Raw genomic sequence first — 17,385 nt, forward strand, 5'->3', positions numbered from 1 at the left:
TAAAGTAAAATTTCATTAAAATTATTTAACATCTGAAAGAAAATATTTTTTTCTAATTTTTTATTACAGTTATTTAAAGTACTTTACATACAAGCTAACAATAAACAATAAAATATAGACCTAGTATTTTTCGCATAATGTAACATTTTTTAATTCTGAACGTAATATAAAATAAAATATCGAATTCTCTCACAGCAACCACCTTAAAAACTGAGGAGCAATTCTAAGTTTTTAAGGTGGTCATCTTAGGGAGGTGGTTGCTGTGAGTAAATTATAATTAAATAACAGTAATAAGCAGTACCAATAATACTGTTCTCAATGGTTAGAAAGCTAAAACTAAATTTGACTTGTGTTAAGTTACACTGTATTAGTGTTAAGTCCCACTTTCTGAGTGGGGGGAGGAAGACTAACCTCTCATTATTTTATATACAAAGTGATTCAAATGTAACAGAAAAAGAAAAAAATAATTTGAAAAGAACAGACAGTATTACAGAATTACACAGAAAGCCATGGGGGCTTCTTTTAATAATAAAAGATTCTATTGACAGTAGTACTATATTTATTTTTCAATACAAGATTTTGCTTTATTTGTCAGATGTTTTTACAGTGACACTGTGCAGTTCATAATGCAGCCAGAATTACAAATGTATAATATGATAGCCATCATTCATAAAAATAATATAGTGGTGGCATTATACTCTACACAACACCTCAGTGGTTCAGCTTTAATTCCTGTCACATGATGGTGAATAACTTCTTACAGTACGGAAAGTACCACAGACCAACTTCTGTACATCTGCGACTTCAGTTAAATGTAACTATTTTGACAATCTTTTTTTCTATTATTATTATTACTAAATAAAAAGGAATGTCATGACCATTTTATGTATTTCTGAGGAAATAACACCGTGCTGGTTTACTTTTTGAAATACTGAATTTTTACTTTTACTGTTCCTTCTGGATCACTCTGTATAAGAGATACTGCATGACTGAACTGGAACAGATAACTTGATTATACCAAAACATACTAGAACTATTTGTCTAAACAGGGATGCCTTTATGGAAGATGTATTTCTGTGAAAACTGCACCATGCTGCCTTACATTTTGAAATACAGTCAAAAGTAGTTAATCCGGAATCGTCGGGACTTTGGCGATTCCGGATTATAGATCATCAGTTTAAATCTGGTAAGATGGCATGCAGAAATTATAAAATTAAAAATATGAAACTGTAATTTATGAAATAAAGAACAATTATGATCTAAAGGGTATCAAAATTTACAAAAAGAAACAGCTTAATATTTATTTGTTTACTTTATTAAACATTTCTTTCAATGTAAGTTGTTTAAGTTGCTTTGTTTCATGTGATAATACTTTCTCTTTAATTCTATTAAACAGACATAATTTCTTGTTTAGTTACAAAGTTCCACTGTTCAAGTCCTATAATTGCTGTGTTGAGAATACCGACTAATTTGACAATGGAAATTTTTTCATTTTCAATAACCTCTGTGTCACTTTCTTCACTATCGGAAGCGAATTATAATGACGAGGAACTTGATTTAAATTATATCAAAGACGGAGTACATCGAGATGAAATACTACATTTAGTAAGGAATTATAAGCCAAATAAAATAAAAACATCTGCCCTGAAGATAAGGCTAGTGCTGACAGATCAACTTCCAATTCATTGCGCGCCACGTCGTTTCCCTCCCCCCCCCCCCCGCAGAGCAGCGTGAAATTGATAAACATATTTCGGAATGATTAGATAATCAAAGGATATGCCTTTATTCTTTTTTTGAAGCAATTCCACTTTCGGTTTAATGGACTTTGAAACATACTTTCGCTTTGTAGATCCTTTACATATTAGTAAATATATATCGGAAATTCTATTTAACATAATCGAAAGTTCAAGCTTACTTTTATAAAATTGCTCTAACAGTCTGCAAAAAATAATAAGCCGGATCCAATTAGAAGATTAAGGAACAACGCAATCTGCAACATTAACTGAATTAGATAATTTTAGCTTAGCTTATACCGTCTGTTATACATTAAACGCGCATGCGTAAACGTATTATGTGCACGCGCATATTCACAGCTGTAAAGGTCTTACGCGCACGCGTAAATGCCTATGCGCAGAAAGTTTGTAGCTTTGAGGTCCGGATTATACATCATTCCGAATTATGGGTGTCCGAATTAATGACTTTTGACTGTAGTGAATTTTTACTTTTACTGTTCCTTTTGGATCACTCTGTACAAAAGATACGGCATGGCTGAACTGGAACAGATACTTGATTATACCCAAACATACTAGGGCATAAACAGGGATGGTTTACAGAAGACTATGGAATTTGGCACACATTCTTAGTCATGGGTTAAAAGTATGAAAATATTCATATAGCCAGCTTATTTACTTGGAATAAATATCACATGAAAAAGGAGAAATTTAAATAATTGCTATCTTAAAATTCCTTTAATTATTATATATACCGTTTGAAACATATACTATCTAATTAATGGTATAATGCAAGCTTTTGTAAATACAGGGTTTGTACACACTTCTGCATGTGGAAATTAAGTACCTTTAAGGACCATGAATGAAAAAAATTAAGGGCCAATCAGAAAATAAGAATTGAATAAACTAAAGTAATTATCTACACCTGAACGTCACTTTTGTTACATCATTTTCATAATCTGTAAAAATAAAATAAATCTGCAAATAGGATGCATTATTATTAAACATAATTTAATATTTAACTTAACCATTAAACCAACTCAAGAATAAAATCAACTTCATAGTTTTTTTTTAGGTAATTGGCAATAAATTATAAAATTTCTTGAAACATTTACATTTTACACTTATAACAATTCTACATATTTTAAAAAGATTAGTGGCTTTTTATTTAATTTTACAACAGTTAACTGTATACTATTATTTCTTTTATGCCTCATTTCATCATGTACTCACTCAGCGATTAATGCAGATTTTATGTCTGACATAGTTAAACTGAAAAATAAAATAATAATCAGCATGATTAAGCAGATCCTGACTAAGGCAGGGGCATGCAGGGCAATAGAAAGTTTATTTTATGTTTCTTTTCTTTAAACAAAATATCAAATTTTTTTAAACAAAATATCAGTACGGTGTAAAATCCGTCAGTTTTATGTTAGCTTCTTCATTAATCTCGTATAAACACAAAAAAATCTATATTTCATAAATCCATGGCTTTCTAGGATGGAATTCAGCTAAATTTTCACTATAACGATGGACCAATCAAAAAGCCTGTATTTCCACATATCGCAAAATGTGATATGTTTACAAAAATACCACTTCTGATTGGCTTAATTGAGCCATCGTAATTGTGTAAATTTAGCTGAATTCCACCCTAATGTCAGCAAGGATATGAATTTTTCGCAGCCAGATGACAGAGTTAACAATCATAAAACTGCATTTCAGAAACTTGTGAAAAGTTCACAAACTGCAGCAATATGATTGTTAACTAGGTCATCTTGATCGCAACTGCAAAAAATTCAGTTGCATTGTGCTCAGTAGATTCTGTTGAATTTTCGCAACACTGAGAAATCACAATAATCAATTATAAGTTGTATTTTTTCAAAATTCTCACAAAATGTCAAATATTCTTTTGATTAATTAATTTCATTTGACAGACTGTGAAAATCTGCCTGGATCCCTTCCCAAATATCGAATGATAACACATTGTGATGACTATAACTGGTTATCTTAACTGTTTGCTGTTCGTTTGTTATTTCTGTTGTGTGTGGTATTGCATGTTGTACGCACAGTAGTTTTATTATTAGTTATCCGCGGGGGAACTTTATAGCTATTTTAGGTTCTAGTCAATTTTCTTGTCATATATCTATAATGAGGTGAAAAATTTAATACCTTCATAAAGTTCAATTCTTCATTAATAAAGTAGTGAAGCAGAGGGGGGCCCCCAAGGAATTTTTTGCACAGGGCCCCAATTAGGCTAAGCCAGGTCCTAGATTCAAGTGTGGGTGTTGCTTCCATAGTTGCTTGCTTACAGACAGACAGCCACTGATCAGAACACGTGTGAATACCTGATATTGATACAGCTGGTTAAGTATTGAAAGTTAGCTGCACTTTATATTAGTACCAGTTAGTGTTGTAGATTCATGTAGTTGTAACTCAGTTAATATACAACATTTAATATAAAGTTCCATCTTCAAACTTTATATTAAACGGTCACTGAAGCACCAGGAGGTGGTGGGTTGTTTTGTGTTATTTCAAGTCTCATTAGTTGTAAGGAATAAAATTTTATGTTAATTTTTACATTTTTGTGCTCTATCTCACATTCACAATAAGGATTAAGGAAAGGAGATGACTCAACTTTATATGTAGAGAAAACTTATAAGGATCAGCAGTTAGTTACAAATAATTAAATTACATAGTTAGATATCCTTAGTCAGAATAGATTTACAGGGTTACAGTTACAATTTTTTTATTTCTAAAACATATATATTACAAAAAGCACTAAACATTTTACAGCAGTTATAATTAATGATACTGATGTCTTTTGTTATCAGGACCAGATTCAGAAATGTATATATGTATGTATGTACAGATATATGTGTTCATGTATGCATGTATATATATGCATATATACATACGTTTTACATTTTTTAATTCAATAATAAATAACAGTCCTTCTCACAGAAGAGTACTATATTGATTTTAAAATGATATAATTAATTATACACTAAAAGCTAAAATATTTATGCATTTTCTTAATTTGAAAACTTTCCAGATATTTTAACTAATTTATATCAATTTCCTTTTCTTTAGCATCTTTTACAAGTTTATTTGTTTCAATAAACAAATCAATGTTTCCACTAGTCTTTGCTTCATCTCCTAATTTGTAATTGCTTTAACAATATACCCCCTTTTTTTTTTTTTTTTTTTTTTTTTTTTATTTAAAGAAAAAGAAATCCTCGTGCACCACAAAGTATCAACAATATACCTTGAAGAATGAATTTTTCTCGTTTATGAAATCAGTTTCTTCTTCAAGGAGTTTCCTCTTCATTTTAGAATTTTCAGATTTAATTAAAGATTTCTGATATTCTAAAGAGCTGCTTGTACTTAGAATGTATAGAAGAAGTTGCTAATTTCATTTCTTTAATAATATGAGTATTGAGAACATATATGAAATGATATAAGGTCAGTACCGGTGCCAGAGTCAGCGTGGCAGAATTTTTAAAATTTAGTGAAGCAGCAAGCTACTAAATGTAGGGATGGCAAAATTTTTAGAATTTAAGGCAGTCATATAAGATGAATATTTTAATAAATTGTTGGCTTTCAGTTTCTTTGCTTGCTTCAGTGCTTGTGTGTAGTGGAAAGATAAGAAAACAAAGGGAAGATAAACATCTTAAGAGAAAGATTACTGGGATCAAAAGAAAAAAATTCTAATAATTTTGTTTTTACTGTTCTTCCAAAAATTCTCCAAAAGAAATGAAATTCATCACAAATTTCCTATAAAATGTGTGTTAATACCATGAAAACATTTTTTTTATTTCATCACATTTTTCTGGAACTGTAGGTCTTGCCTTTAAATCCTCGTAAACTTTGTGAGGTGCAAGGTCTAAAATCCCTCACAACTCTGTAAGTGCAGAAAGGCAGAAGACTTTTTTTTTGGGGGGGGGGGAAGTTCAAAAAAGAAAAGTGTAAAGTTAATTCTCAGGAGAAAACTAATAAACACGTAAATACTCTGACAGAATTACACAGGGAAAAAACTCTTATCATGAAAAAATATAAAAGAAGACAAATGAAATTAATTTAGAATTACTGTAGTCCCCCTCCGCCTGAAAAGTGTTTCAGAAACTATGTTCTTTATTTATACCATTTATTATTCTGTTTATTTTTCAGAATCAAAATATTCCTACCTAAACAGAAATGGAAAGTGAGGTCACTTTACAATAGGGCAGGAGAAAATAAAAATTCTTTATTTTAACATTACTTCTTAAATATAACTTTTATACATTATTATTATTTTTATGATATTTATCAATATTATGTTTGTAAAAAAAATATCAAAATGTTCACGAATATCTGAATAACAAATTTTGTATGCAAACTGATCTTGGAATGGCTAAAATATTGCTAAGTTGCTAAATTTAGATCCGCATAATAAAAGAAATCATATTTCAAAAAGGAAATATTTCTTTTATGTAATATTTCTCTGAATTCTTCATTCTTAAGAAATAATTTTGAAATGTTTATTTTCAATCCAGGTAGCACTTTGTACCTAAAGCTCGAATATTGACTGTTTATAATTAAGTAAAGAATTCAAACCTTAACCCATCAAATACATATCTGTCAATGCATCACTAAAAAATATTCTTCCAAAATATTAATTCACACTCAAAATTGCAGCTGTAAAAAAATAAAATAAAATAAAAAAATAAAAAACAGACGTAAATGTCAGAGAAGTAAAATTAAGGATCTTTTGCCAATTTTGGATGAAACTAAGGGCGAAAAACCTAAAGACTTTTAACTACTTTTAAGGACTGCATAAACCCTGATAGAAGTGAATTTCTGCATATGTATTACAATTACTGCTTCTAGCACAGATAAAAATGTTTCAAGGATGTGAGTTTGACTTCCTCATAAGGCTTGGGTTATCCCACAACTCAGGGAAAAGATGTTAAAAAAGAGAATAAGTCTAAATCTGGTATAATGCAATACACACAAAAAAAAAGTTTACTCTTAGGTATTTATGTTATGGTTTACTAAAAATTTAAAGTTCATTTAAATAAATATCTTTATTTGCAATATATAAAAATAACTTATGATAATAAAGTTTAACATCACATAAAAATGTTCATGTTATCACATCAAAATATAAAAGACCTTTCCAAAAATTATAAATTTTTGATGGAAAACTATAATACATATTATTATGTTTATATTTTTTGAAAAGTTTAGAAATTTTAAAATTATATATATAGAAAGAGAAGTTGAACAAAAATATGGATATACTGCATGAAAATGCATGCTGGAACTGAAATGTTTATTCTAAAAAAAACTGTTAGTAGTGCCAATGTGTTGCTCACTAACACCACCTGTACGACACCCTCAATGCGTTGCAAGCATCATTCATTATTAAGACAGTGTTCTGTGTAGTTGTGAGTGCATCACATTTGAGCTAAATGAGTTTGAATGTGCATAAATTGTTGTGGCTTGTAAAGTAGGTACTTTCATAACCAAGGCAGCTGAAGTGTTTGGTGTTTCAAGGTGCACAATATCTAAGATTAATTCTGGAAAATCAGAAAAATTACATCCATTAAAATCAGACCATTGGTGAAAGTGAGTGATCATGACAGATGATCACTGAAGAGGATTGTGCTGAAAAATAACAGGACTATAGCTGCAAAAAGTGACTGCTGAACTGAATGCCCCACTCGCAAACTGTCAGCAGAGCAACAAAATGAAGGAAGCTCCACAATCAAGGTATTTTGGGGAAATCTGCAATTAAAAAAAAAAAAAAAAAAAAAAAACCCACTCATTAGTGATTAAAATGGAGTAAGTGGAGAAAATGGCACCAAAGTCATAAAACCTGGAATGTGAAGCAATGGAAAACAGTCATTTGGTCAGATGAGTCTTGCTTCATACTTTTTCTGAATTCTGGGCGACCTTGCCTCTGGTATAGCCGCAAAAATTGACTGCTGAACTGAATGTTGCACTCACAAACCCTGTCAGCAGCAAAATAGTATTAAGGGAGCTCTACAATCAGAGTATTTTTGGAACAGCTGAAATTTAAAAAAAAACACTCATCAGTGATAAAAATGCCTGTAAGAGAAGAAAATGGCACCAAAGTCATAAAACCTGAACTGTGGAACAATTGAAAACTGTCATTTGGTCATATGAGTCTTGCTTCATACTTTTTCCGACTTCATACTTTACACCATGTTAGTCGCGGCAATATATATTTTTTATTTTAGTGCTTCCATATTTTTGTCCAACAGTTGTATATTTGCATGGCCGGTGCCAACCTTTTTGCCATCTGATAAATCACCACCACCTCTGTGCGTCCTAAATTCTGCTGCCCGACACCTCAATAAATTCTACCTAAATGTTGCTGATCCTAAAATCTGCAATAATGTAATACTAATTAAAGCGTGATATTAAAAAGCTTTCTTATATAAATTGAAATTCACTCATACTATATTATGAGAAAAATAAGCAATTATTATCATTATAGAAGTGATATTTATATGTTAAATAGAGACTGAAGTCATTAATTTAAAACTATATTAGTACATGAATTTAATATGCATTAGTATATGAATATAACATGTTATTTATACTGTATGTGCTAATTAGTAATCCTCAAAATTATATTTATGTATATATGGATCGGTATTTTAAATATTCTTGAAGTAATTTATACTCATACCATTAATAGCTTTAGCAATATCCCAATTAATGTCCACAATGTGAGGCTCTGGTACAATTAAACTGAATGTAACATCAAATCTGGTTGAAGATCTCAAATACCGCATTCGATCTTTATCAGGCTGGAAAGACAAAAAAAATTACAATTTTATCAATTACGAATAGACACATACATACACACAATAAATACACCAATAAAATAAAGTAAAAACTTGTTAGGCAATATACAAATGATTATTCAGTACTTCCTTACTAAAAGAGTCACAGCATGACGATTTTGGTGATTAACGGTGGTGACTGCTTTAACAAGGAAATACTATCATTCTGTCTTAAGACGCATACTGAATAGAAAGCATTGCCCCTTGCGTATTAGCTGATTCTTTATATCTGTGTATCTCTCTTAAATTTTAAAGATTAAAATCTAAAGGAGGATAGAAATGTATCCTTTTTATATTCTTTTTATTTCAACATAACCTTTAAATTAATTAGAGTAGTGGTTCTCAACCTTTTGACTAACCCATACCATCTAAACAAAATTTGAAAAACTTTAATACTACCACTACATTTTACAATGACTAGTTCTCAATTTATCAACAGAAATATTTTTAAAAAAATAAATTTTGCTATTTGCAAAATCTATTAGCTAGTTGTATTAAATATGCAAACATCAAAATTTAGTGAAAAATTTGGGCCTTTTTAAGAGAGATCAATTTCTTTTATGTCTCGTTTTATTTTACTTAGTTTTAACTGTAAAGTAGGAACCACTTTTAATTTTGTTCTGTGTTTATTTTACAAATATAACACTGCAGAAAATCATTGTGCACATAAATAGATTGTGCAAAGAGGCAATAAAAAATTAATAGCTTTATTTTAAGTACCTTTAAATTCTTTTTTCGGTTCAGTCAAAAGTTAAGCTTGTTACTTTTGAAATAGTCAGTTCGATCTCAGGAAATTTCTATCAATTGTTCCTTTTCTTCATGAGATAAAATTTTAGGAAAATTTGAGCTAAATGGATTTCTAATCCTTGAGAAAATACATGTTGAAATTATATATCAATGAAAAACAATGATTTTTAACATCAGATGCTAATAATTCTCCTTTCATTTTCAAATTATTTTGGGTTAGAAAACTTTCTAAAAGTGGTAAAAAGCTTTAAATATTATTATCCAATTCTTTGATTATTAACTCGAGGTTTTTTTTTTTTTTAAACCATTGCATTTATTTTATCTATAATGGTAAACAAATCAACACTTTGTCCTTGTAATCCTAAATTTAATTCATTTAACTTTCCAAAAATATCACTTAATTATGCTAAACGTGGCAACCATACTTCACTAAATAAACATCTTTGCAATTCAAATTTTGAATCGCAGATGAAAATCTGAATTTTTGATCAAGTTCAAAAAGACGATTTAAAACTTTGCCTCTGGATAACCACCATACTTTGGAATGAAACAAAAAGTTTCATGTTCACTGCTCATCTCTTGGCATAAAATAGTAGATATTCTTGAGTTTAAAGATTGGCTTTTAATAAAATTAACAATTTTCACAGCTTGATTCAAAGTGAATTTCAGGTTTTCTGGTATTGTTTTGGCTACTAAACTTTCAAGATGAATGGAGCAGTGAGTAAATTCAGTTTCATGTGCAACTTTATTTAAGGAATAACACTGGAAACTTTTCTATTAAAGCCTGAGCTCTGTCACTGCATATGGCAAGGCATTTATTCCCAGGAATAGCATTCTCAGACATGAAAACATCAATTACATTGAAAATTTCATTTGCAATTGCCCTATCATGAAGAGATTCACAAAATAAATACTTTTTGGTAATTTGTTTATATTCTTCAAGTAATAGTTGAATAATGCTTTTTATATCAGCCTTTCAACTAGTTGCAATGTGAAATACTCCCTGTGTTTTATTTTTTGAATGTCTCTTTTATGGAATTTGCCATTTCATGAATTCGTCGACTTACTGTATCATTTGTTAATGGAATATTATTAAGTTCATTAGTCGCTTTTTCGTTAAATAATGTTGAAATGACATCTTTAGCTGTTGGTAATATAAGGTTTTTTCAAATAGTGTGTGCCTGCGCAGTCTTGGCAATTCTTAGGCTTACTATGTAACTATCTTCCAAAGTTTTTTCACTTGAAGTAACAAAACTTTTTATTACTTGTTTACTATTTTTGATCTCCGATAATTTTCTCTAAAATATTCTTCAGATTTATCCTTTAAACTGGCATGCTTAGATTCAAGATGTCTTTCAAGAAACAATGGTTTCATACTTTATTTAGATAACAGTTCACAGCAAACCAGTGCAGACTCTAAGGTTTTTGCCGCCTGGTGCAATTACGTCTATCCCCAGAATCTGCCATCCTATAATTTTCTAAATTTTACAAATTCTGACACCCTTAAATTCTGCTGCCCAATGCGGCTTTCTCTGTCGCACGTGCTCTAGCGGCGGCCTGTAAACAACACATCAAGGTTGAGGTGCATCTTATCTCCATTCCAAGTAAACCCAAATGATAAATAACTTTCATTACGTTTTCTATAAACAAATTTTCTTTCCTTTTCAGTATTGTTAATGCTAATACACTGTCCTGGATCCATCACTTGTGAATCATCACATTTCTGTCAGACAGTCAATTCTAGCCATTTGAAAAATCTAGGTTTGTTTCATTGTTTTTTCAGAAATATTTAAATGTGCAATGTATTATGATTTCTTCAAAAACAAACGATGATATTCTCAAATCGCATCGAAAAGTGAGGAATACAAAGCAACAAGAAGACAAAGTACCTCCTGTTAGAGACGGCAAATCAATGTTATTATAATTGAAAATACAAGCCCAGAAATGGTGGCGCCATAAAATGTACACATGCTACTAAATCGATCAAATCTAAAAGAATGAATGAAATACTGTTATCTTTTTATAGTAACTTATTTTTATTTCCTACTAAACATAATATCCATAACTCCTTTTAAAAGCATCACTTATGACAAATTTTGTTATGTGTATGGCTGAAAGAATTCTTGTGAAAATAAAAACGAATAACTTTTCTAAAGTCTGTGAGCAGCTATTGACCATGAACAAAGTTAGTGACCGGCTATAGACCTTGAACGAGTGTTAGAGAAAGAACTTAAAAAGAATGCTGGGATACTTAATTTTTTAATTTAATAGTTTTCCCCGCAAACCACTTGTTTTTCTCGTGTACCACCGGCTGAGAATCGCTGAATTAAAGCAAATATGTATCTGCATTTTGTACTCTTTTTGGTACTATTCCGTTATCACAACCAGATTCAGTGTATTTATGTATGCATGGTTGAATGTGTTCATGTTTGCATGTATATATGTTAGTATGTGTATACATATACACATACACTTGCACATACATTTCTGAATCTGGTCCCAATAACAGAACAGTAGCTTTTTGGAGGCGGAGACTTTATAGTCATCTGCACTCCCACCAAAAATTCACAAAAAAGTATTCGTGAGGCTATGCAGTAGTCGCCAAAATAGTTATGCGGCAACTCACAATGAAACCAAAAATAATTTATTTGAGAACTGAGATATGCAAATCGTGCATGTATGTTTTAGGTGGAGCATGTGATGGCAAATTTATGAAACTCTTTTTTTTTTTTTTTTTTTAGTGAAAACAAATTGATGCGTATAAGTGGAAAACAACTGCACAAAAATTTACAACAGGATATCTAAAAGAATAGGTGTTTTGTTAGCGATGCTGCTAGTATTTTATTGATTAATTGCATTTGATGGAATTCTTAGTGTGCTGCCATTTTGAAAATGTTTTTTGCCTTTGGTATATTAGCTTAATGAATCACATTATAACATACATACAGGTTTGTAATAGATTGAATGCATACAGGTATGGATGACAGGTTGATAAAACTTATTTTATCAAATAAAACACTTTAGACTACTGGAACTTTTCACAAAAATACTCGTACAGGTGTTTACAGTATTACACAGTACCATCAGTAGTTACACTTCCAACTACTAAGAATGTTAAACACATTGTAATGTTTAGAAGTGCATTTAAACAGGAAGCTAACCTAAAGATATCTTAATACAGCGAACTTGCACTGAACTAACAACTTGCAACAACAACTGAGAGCAGATACTCTCTCTAGCCTTATATAATTTTCACTCAGCCACTGAGAAATGTCTAGTACTTCCCAAAATTATTGGAAGGCGTATGAGGCCAGGTACATTTACAGTTGTATCCAAAGTCAATTACAGTTATTCAGTTACAATACTTATTATAGTGATACAAGGACCGGACCAAAATGACACCAAATAATCTTTAAGTTTGGCGATTTAGACACCAAACTCAATCAAAAGCCAAAAATTCATCAAATATCCGCAAATTTCAATCAAAAGCCAAAAATTAATCGCCAAAACCATTGCCAGTTTAGTGAGATAGCCATTTACTCAATGTTATATAGGCTTGCCCCTGTATTCTTATTTTTTCCAGAACAGCATCCTCTCTCTAGATTTTCATGTTACATTATACAGAAGAATACAGCAATTTCATATAAAATTTAACCAAAATTATCCATAGATGTACAAAATTCATAACAATATGAATCTTGCCAAGGGGTACCTTGTTATGGAAAAGGAACCTTGTTTCTTTGGAAAATCGTGAACGAATTCACAACATTACAGTAGGGGTGCGAATAATCAGAAAGTATTTTATTTATAAAATCCATTTTTGTTTCTTTTGCTCTGATGGAAATTTCATGATCATTTTATATATTCAATGCAGAGGTCCCCTTTCACAATTTTGTGGCTATTGTATTCCTGCATAAAGTTATTGGTTGTTTCTTCTGTTGCAGGAAATCCCACAACTGCACATTTAAAAATTGAGTTTAAGGCAGAAAAGTTACAATTTATTTATAAAAACCATTGAAACTTGGAATACAATAAAAAGAACACATACGGAAATGGCAATGTTGCTTTATAAAACTGAAGAATTGTTAGGTGTACAGTTGGTTGCCAAAGTTTGGAGCATTTTGAAAATTTTGGCAACTTGTATTTAAGTGATTGCAATAATATGTTACAGCCCAAAAGAGGTTTGTTGAATGCTTACCATGTTACTATAAAATTTCAAACACTATCTAACAGTACTTCAGAAAATTTATGAAATCTACATGCATTAAAAATTAGTTTCTTTGCAATTTAATTCACATACAATTAATTTTGTACATTACAAACAATAATTCAAAGAAAAACAGACAAGTTTTCAGTTTTTCTCAGTACAAAAAAAAAAAAAAAATGGTACTTGTATCTGAGGTAAAAATGGTCTCAGTATAGAAAAATAGTACATTTTCCAGCCAATTTTACAGAAAACTTAGTTAAACCAGATTATGTATAGCAGTGATCTCAAATAGCCCACAGGCCACATGCATGATGTGAAAAAAACTGACTGAGAAGAATTTTTTTTTAGGAAAATTTTAAATATTTTATTATCAAACTACAAGAAATATTTTATATAAATTTTAAATTTCACTTACTAAGCGTTTTTCAAAACATACATAGAAAATAATAATATCACAAACAAAACAAAAAATCAAACACTTCTATTTCTATCTAAAAATCTAAAGTTTGCTACATGCAAGACATTTTTGTTGATTATGCTTTGTACTTCAAATAAAGTGATTGCTAAATATTAAATTTTCAGACTGATTTTACTTTAAATAGTTCTAACATAATATGTTAGAGCAAATCTTTAATTATTAAATTTAATTAATCATAATTAATAATTAAATAACTTACTTTAAACTGACAGAAAGTATGAAACTTTTGTTAATTTTTCAGAGAAAATTTTCCAAATATGATAAAACTTGAAAATAAATAACAACTTAGTCTCTTTCTCTTATTTATTAATTTTTTTTTCAGTGCATAAATAAAAATATATATGCTTGTATGTAAATAATTCTAAACTTCTTTTATTTCTTACTACAGCTTGACACTTGATGGCATTTAAATTTTTAAAGAGTTCATAGCTTGGAAAGAAATTATTAGAAGTTATTTCATTATGGATTATAGATGCTTATCATTCAAATCGGTCAGTTGGGTTTCTTCTTATTAACTTTCAACTGTGAAAAAAAGCTGTCCAAACAAAAAGTGGAGAAATTTGTAGCAGAACTTATTTATTTTTTGGGGAGAAAAAGAATGAATAAAATGTAATAAATAAAACGTAATAAAATTTGTATCTTCGAATCTCTGAATAAGATTTATATCGCACTATAAATTATTTAGCTCCATTCATTGATTTTTTTAACATGGATATTTTACATGGAAATCCTTGTCAATAGTGCAAACTCTGATTTCAAATAATTAAAATCTTAAAATTTTTCTAACATTATATCTGCAACAAATTCATAATTGAAATGACTTTGTAGGCCACATAAAATTACTTTAAGTGCCACATGCGGCCCATGGGCCACCAATCTGAGACCACTGATGTATAGCATTTAAGAATTTATAAACATACTTTTTTGCCGCCAGTATAGGAAGAAATTGGTGAATATAATTTTTTCAACCGCTCCACTTGTGCAATTTTTCTTGCTAATGTAAAAACATCTTGAGCTAAGTGCTTGGAATCTATAAATAAAAGTTAAAAATGGAGAAATATTTCTAACAAACAAACTCTGTTGAACTATGTTTCTACTCTCTACTCTCTTAAACTATGCTTCAACTCTGTTAAACAAATAAACAATATAATTTGGATTTATTTGATAAAAGCAAACATAAATATTTTAAACACTTTGACTCATATACAGGAAACTTTGACTCATATACAGGAAAAAGATCATGACCTGAAAATTAGTAAATATTCAGGATAATAAAAATTATTATTATATTAAATATTTTTTTTAAAAAAATCAGTACATTTTTCTTTAAAATCTGTCAGTGTCCAAAGAGTTGTAAAAACTTCTCTACATAAATATCTTTATTAAATATTTTACACATAAAATGCACATTAAATATGAATAATATTACTAGCATTGAAAACGATGCTTTCGTGCATGAGGTGCATTTTATTTGCATGTTTCTACATAAACCAATGCATAGTTTTCACGTAAATTTCAAGTTACAACTGCATTTTCTCATCTTTCTAAAATTCTAACAGATAGCGGCACTGTTAAGTGACTGCCAGAAAAGTTGCTGATCTGAGCACCATAATGATGAACAGTGCAGATCTTAGCAGCAGCAAAACAAATTAATAGCTTTATATCAGGTCCCATACATCATTTAACACATGCTCATGATTTATTCTGTTATTCAAAAGTGTATTTTCAACAAGATATTTTACATGGAAATCCTTGTTTGCCAGATTATTAATTTGACATTTTCATCCCCTTTCATGCTGCCATAAATGCATGCACGAAGATGAATTATAAAATAAGTTCAATTAACACCTACATATATACTTGGTAACCACATTTGATTGTTTTTCACATTTTGTGTTTCATAATATTACAAAAATGTTTTACACATTGCTAACATACTGCTATAGTCCGACCGCTTAATCCGCCACCATGAGCGCAAACACGCATGCATCATTCGGAAAGAATTATTCTCAAAATAGGGTGGAAGGATGGGGACTTTCTTTCACTCCAGCATAGCTCTTTCCGGAGAAGAGACCTTTCGCATCGCAGCAAGTAATACTGCTCCTTTTGGACGAGTCTATGTGTTTTGGCAGAATGACAACCAGGTTGTGCTTAAGACGGTCGAACTATATCTAATTTTCCATATATAATCCCAACATATGAAGTGACATATATTACAGCATAAATTAAGCTACTTTTGTGTTTGTTGACAACTGCCATTGATTCCCCTAGTGCTTTGTGCATGATAAGCAAGTTCTCTGCTGCATAATACTTTTCTACGCAGTTAGCCAACGTCAATGGTGAGTATTGCATGTAACCGAGAAGTGCTAAGCGCTGTGTAATATCATGTTTCTACTCTGTTGTTCAACGTCTTCATAGCTTAAATAAATGTTTGTCATGTATATGGAAGATGTCATTTTATTTTTCAGAGTTATAGCAGCTATAATGAAAGAAAACCTCAAACACAAATTGTAAGGTGTGAAGAAAACAGTAGACAGAAAATACTTGAAAATAATAAAAATATTATAAAAAAGTAAAATATCATAAAATTATGCTTATGTTCATTCTTTTCACACAATTTCTCACTTGGCCTTATTTTTGAACATTTAGTTTCTAAATGCCAAAACTCTGTTTCTAAACTACTCTTAATATGATTTCAAACGAGTTTTCATTTCCACTGCATTGATGACACATAAATTCTAGTAGGTATGACGTAAGTGATGTCAGTTTGTACATAATATTCTTTCGACAAAAAGACATTTTACCTCAGAATATAAATTGTAAAAATGATCACAAAATGCAATTGTATATCAATAATTAAAGCATATAGAGGCACAACACTAAAAATTGCAGGAAAAAGAAGCCATTCATATTGAAAATTGGTTCTGTTGTAAGGATCTTAAGTTTACTAACGTTTATTTTATTTTAAATCTTTACTATCACTTCTTATTTTCTACTTCCGGCCAGAATTATAAGCGTGAAGGTTTTTATGTAAAGTTTGTCTGGCGAACGCCAAGTATTTAAGTGTGGCCTTTTTGCCAAGCGAGAGAGAGGAAGCAGTAAGTCAACGCAGGCCGCTTACCTTAGAAGTTACGCAGTTGCTGTTCGCCTTCCAGGCCAGAGGTTTTAATCCTCTTGATAAATTAAACGTATTGTAGTGTTCACAGTCTCTGTGCTACATACGCTTCCTGTTATTATAAGGCCAATCTTCCACGTGTATTATTCTAAAGTTAAATTAGAGTTTAGTTTTATTTTTTAGAATTTTACGTTAGACCCCGAGTGGTGGGTCAGTGTATTCCGAAGTACGGAAGTTATTGTATATAGAGAAAA

General features: G+C 30.3%; 1 protein-coding gene across 1 annotated transcript in view; it reads right to left on the bottom strand.

The window, feature by feature from the left end:
• The window catches only part of PIG-S (phosphatidylinositol glycan anchor biosynthesis class S), a 105,531-nt gene that overhangs the window by 58,109 nt on the left and 30,037 nt on the right, over positions 1 to 17,385 (bottom strand). The window contains exons 5-6 of the mRNA XM_085810504.1: positions 14,937 to 15,046; positions 8,428 to 8,548 (exon numbers count right to left, since the gene is read on the bottom strand). Coding sequence (XP_085666630.1) covers positions 8,428 to 8,548; positions 14,937 to 15,046 — 231 coding nt within the window. The remainder of the gene's footprint in view (positions 1 to 8,427; positions 8,549 to 14,936; positions 15,047 to 17,385) is intronic.

This window comes from Stegodyphus dumicola, chromosome 2, assembly GCF_044657685.1.
Source record: "Stegodyphus dumicola isolate Sdum_Otavi_A_Nest chromosome 2, ASM4465768v1".
NCBI classification, from domain to species: Eukaryota; Metazoa; Arthropoda; class Arachnida; order Araneae; family Eresidae; genus Stegodyphus; species Stegodyphus dumicola.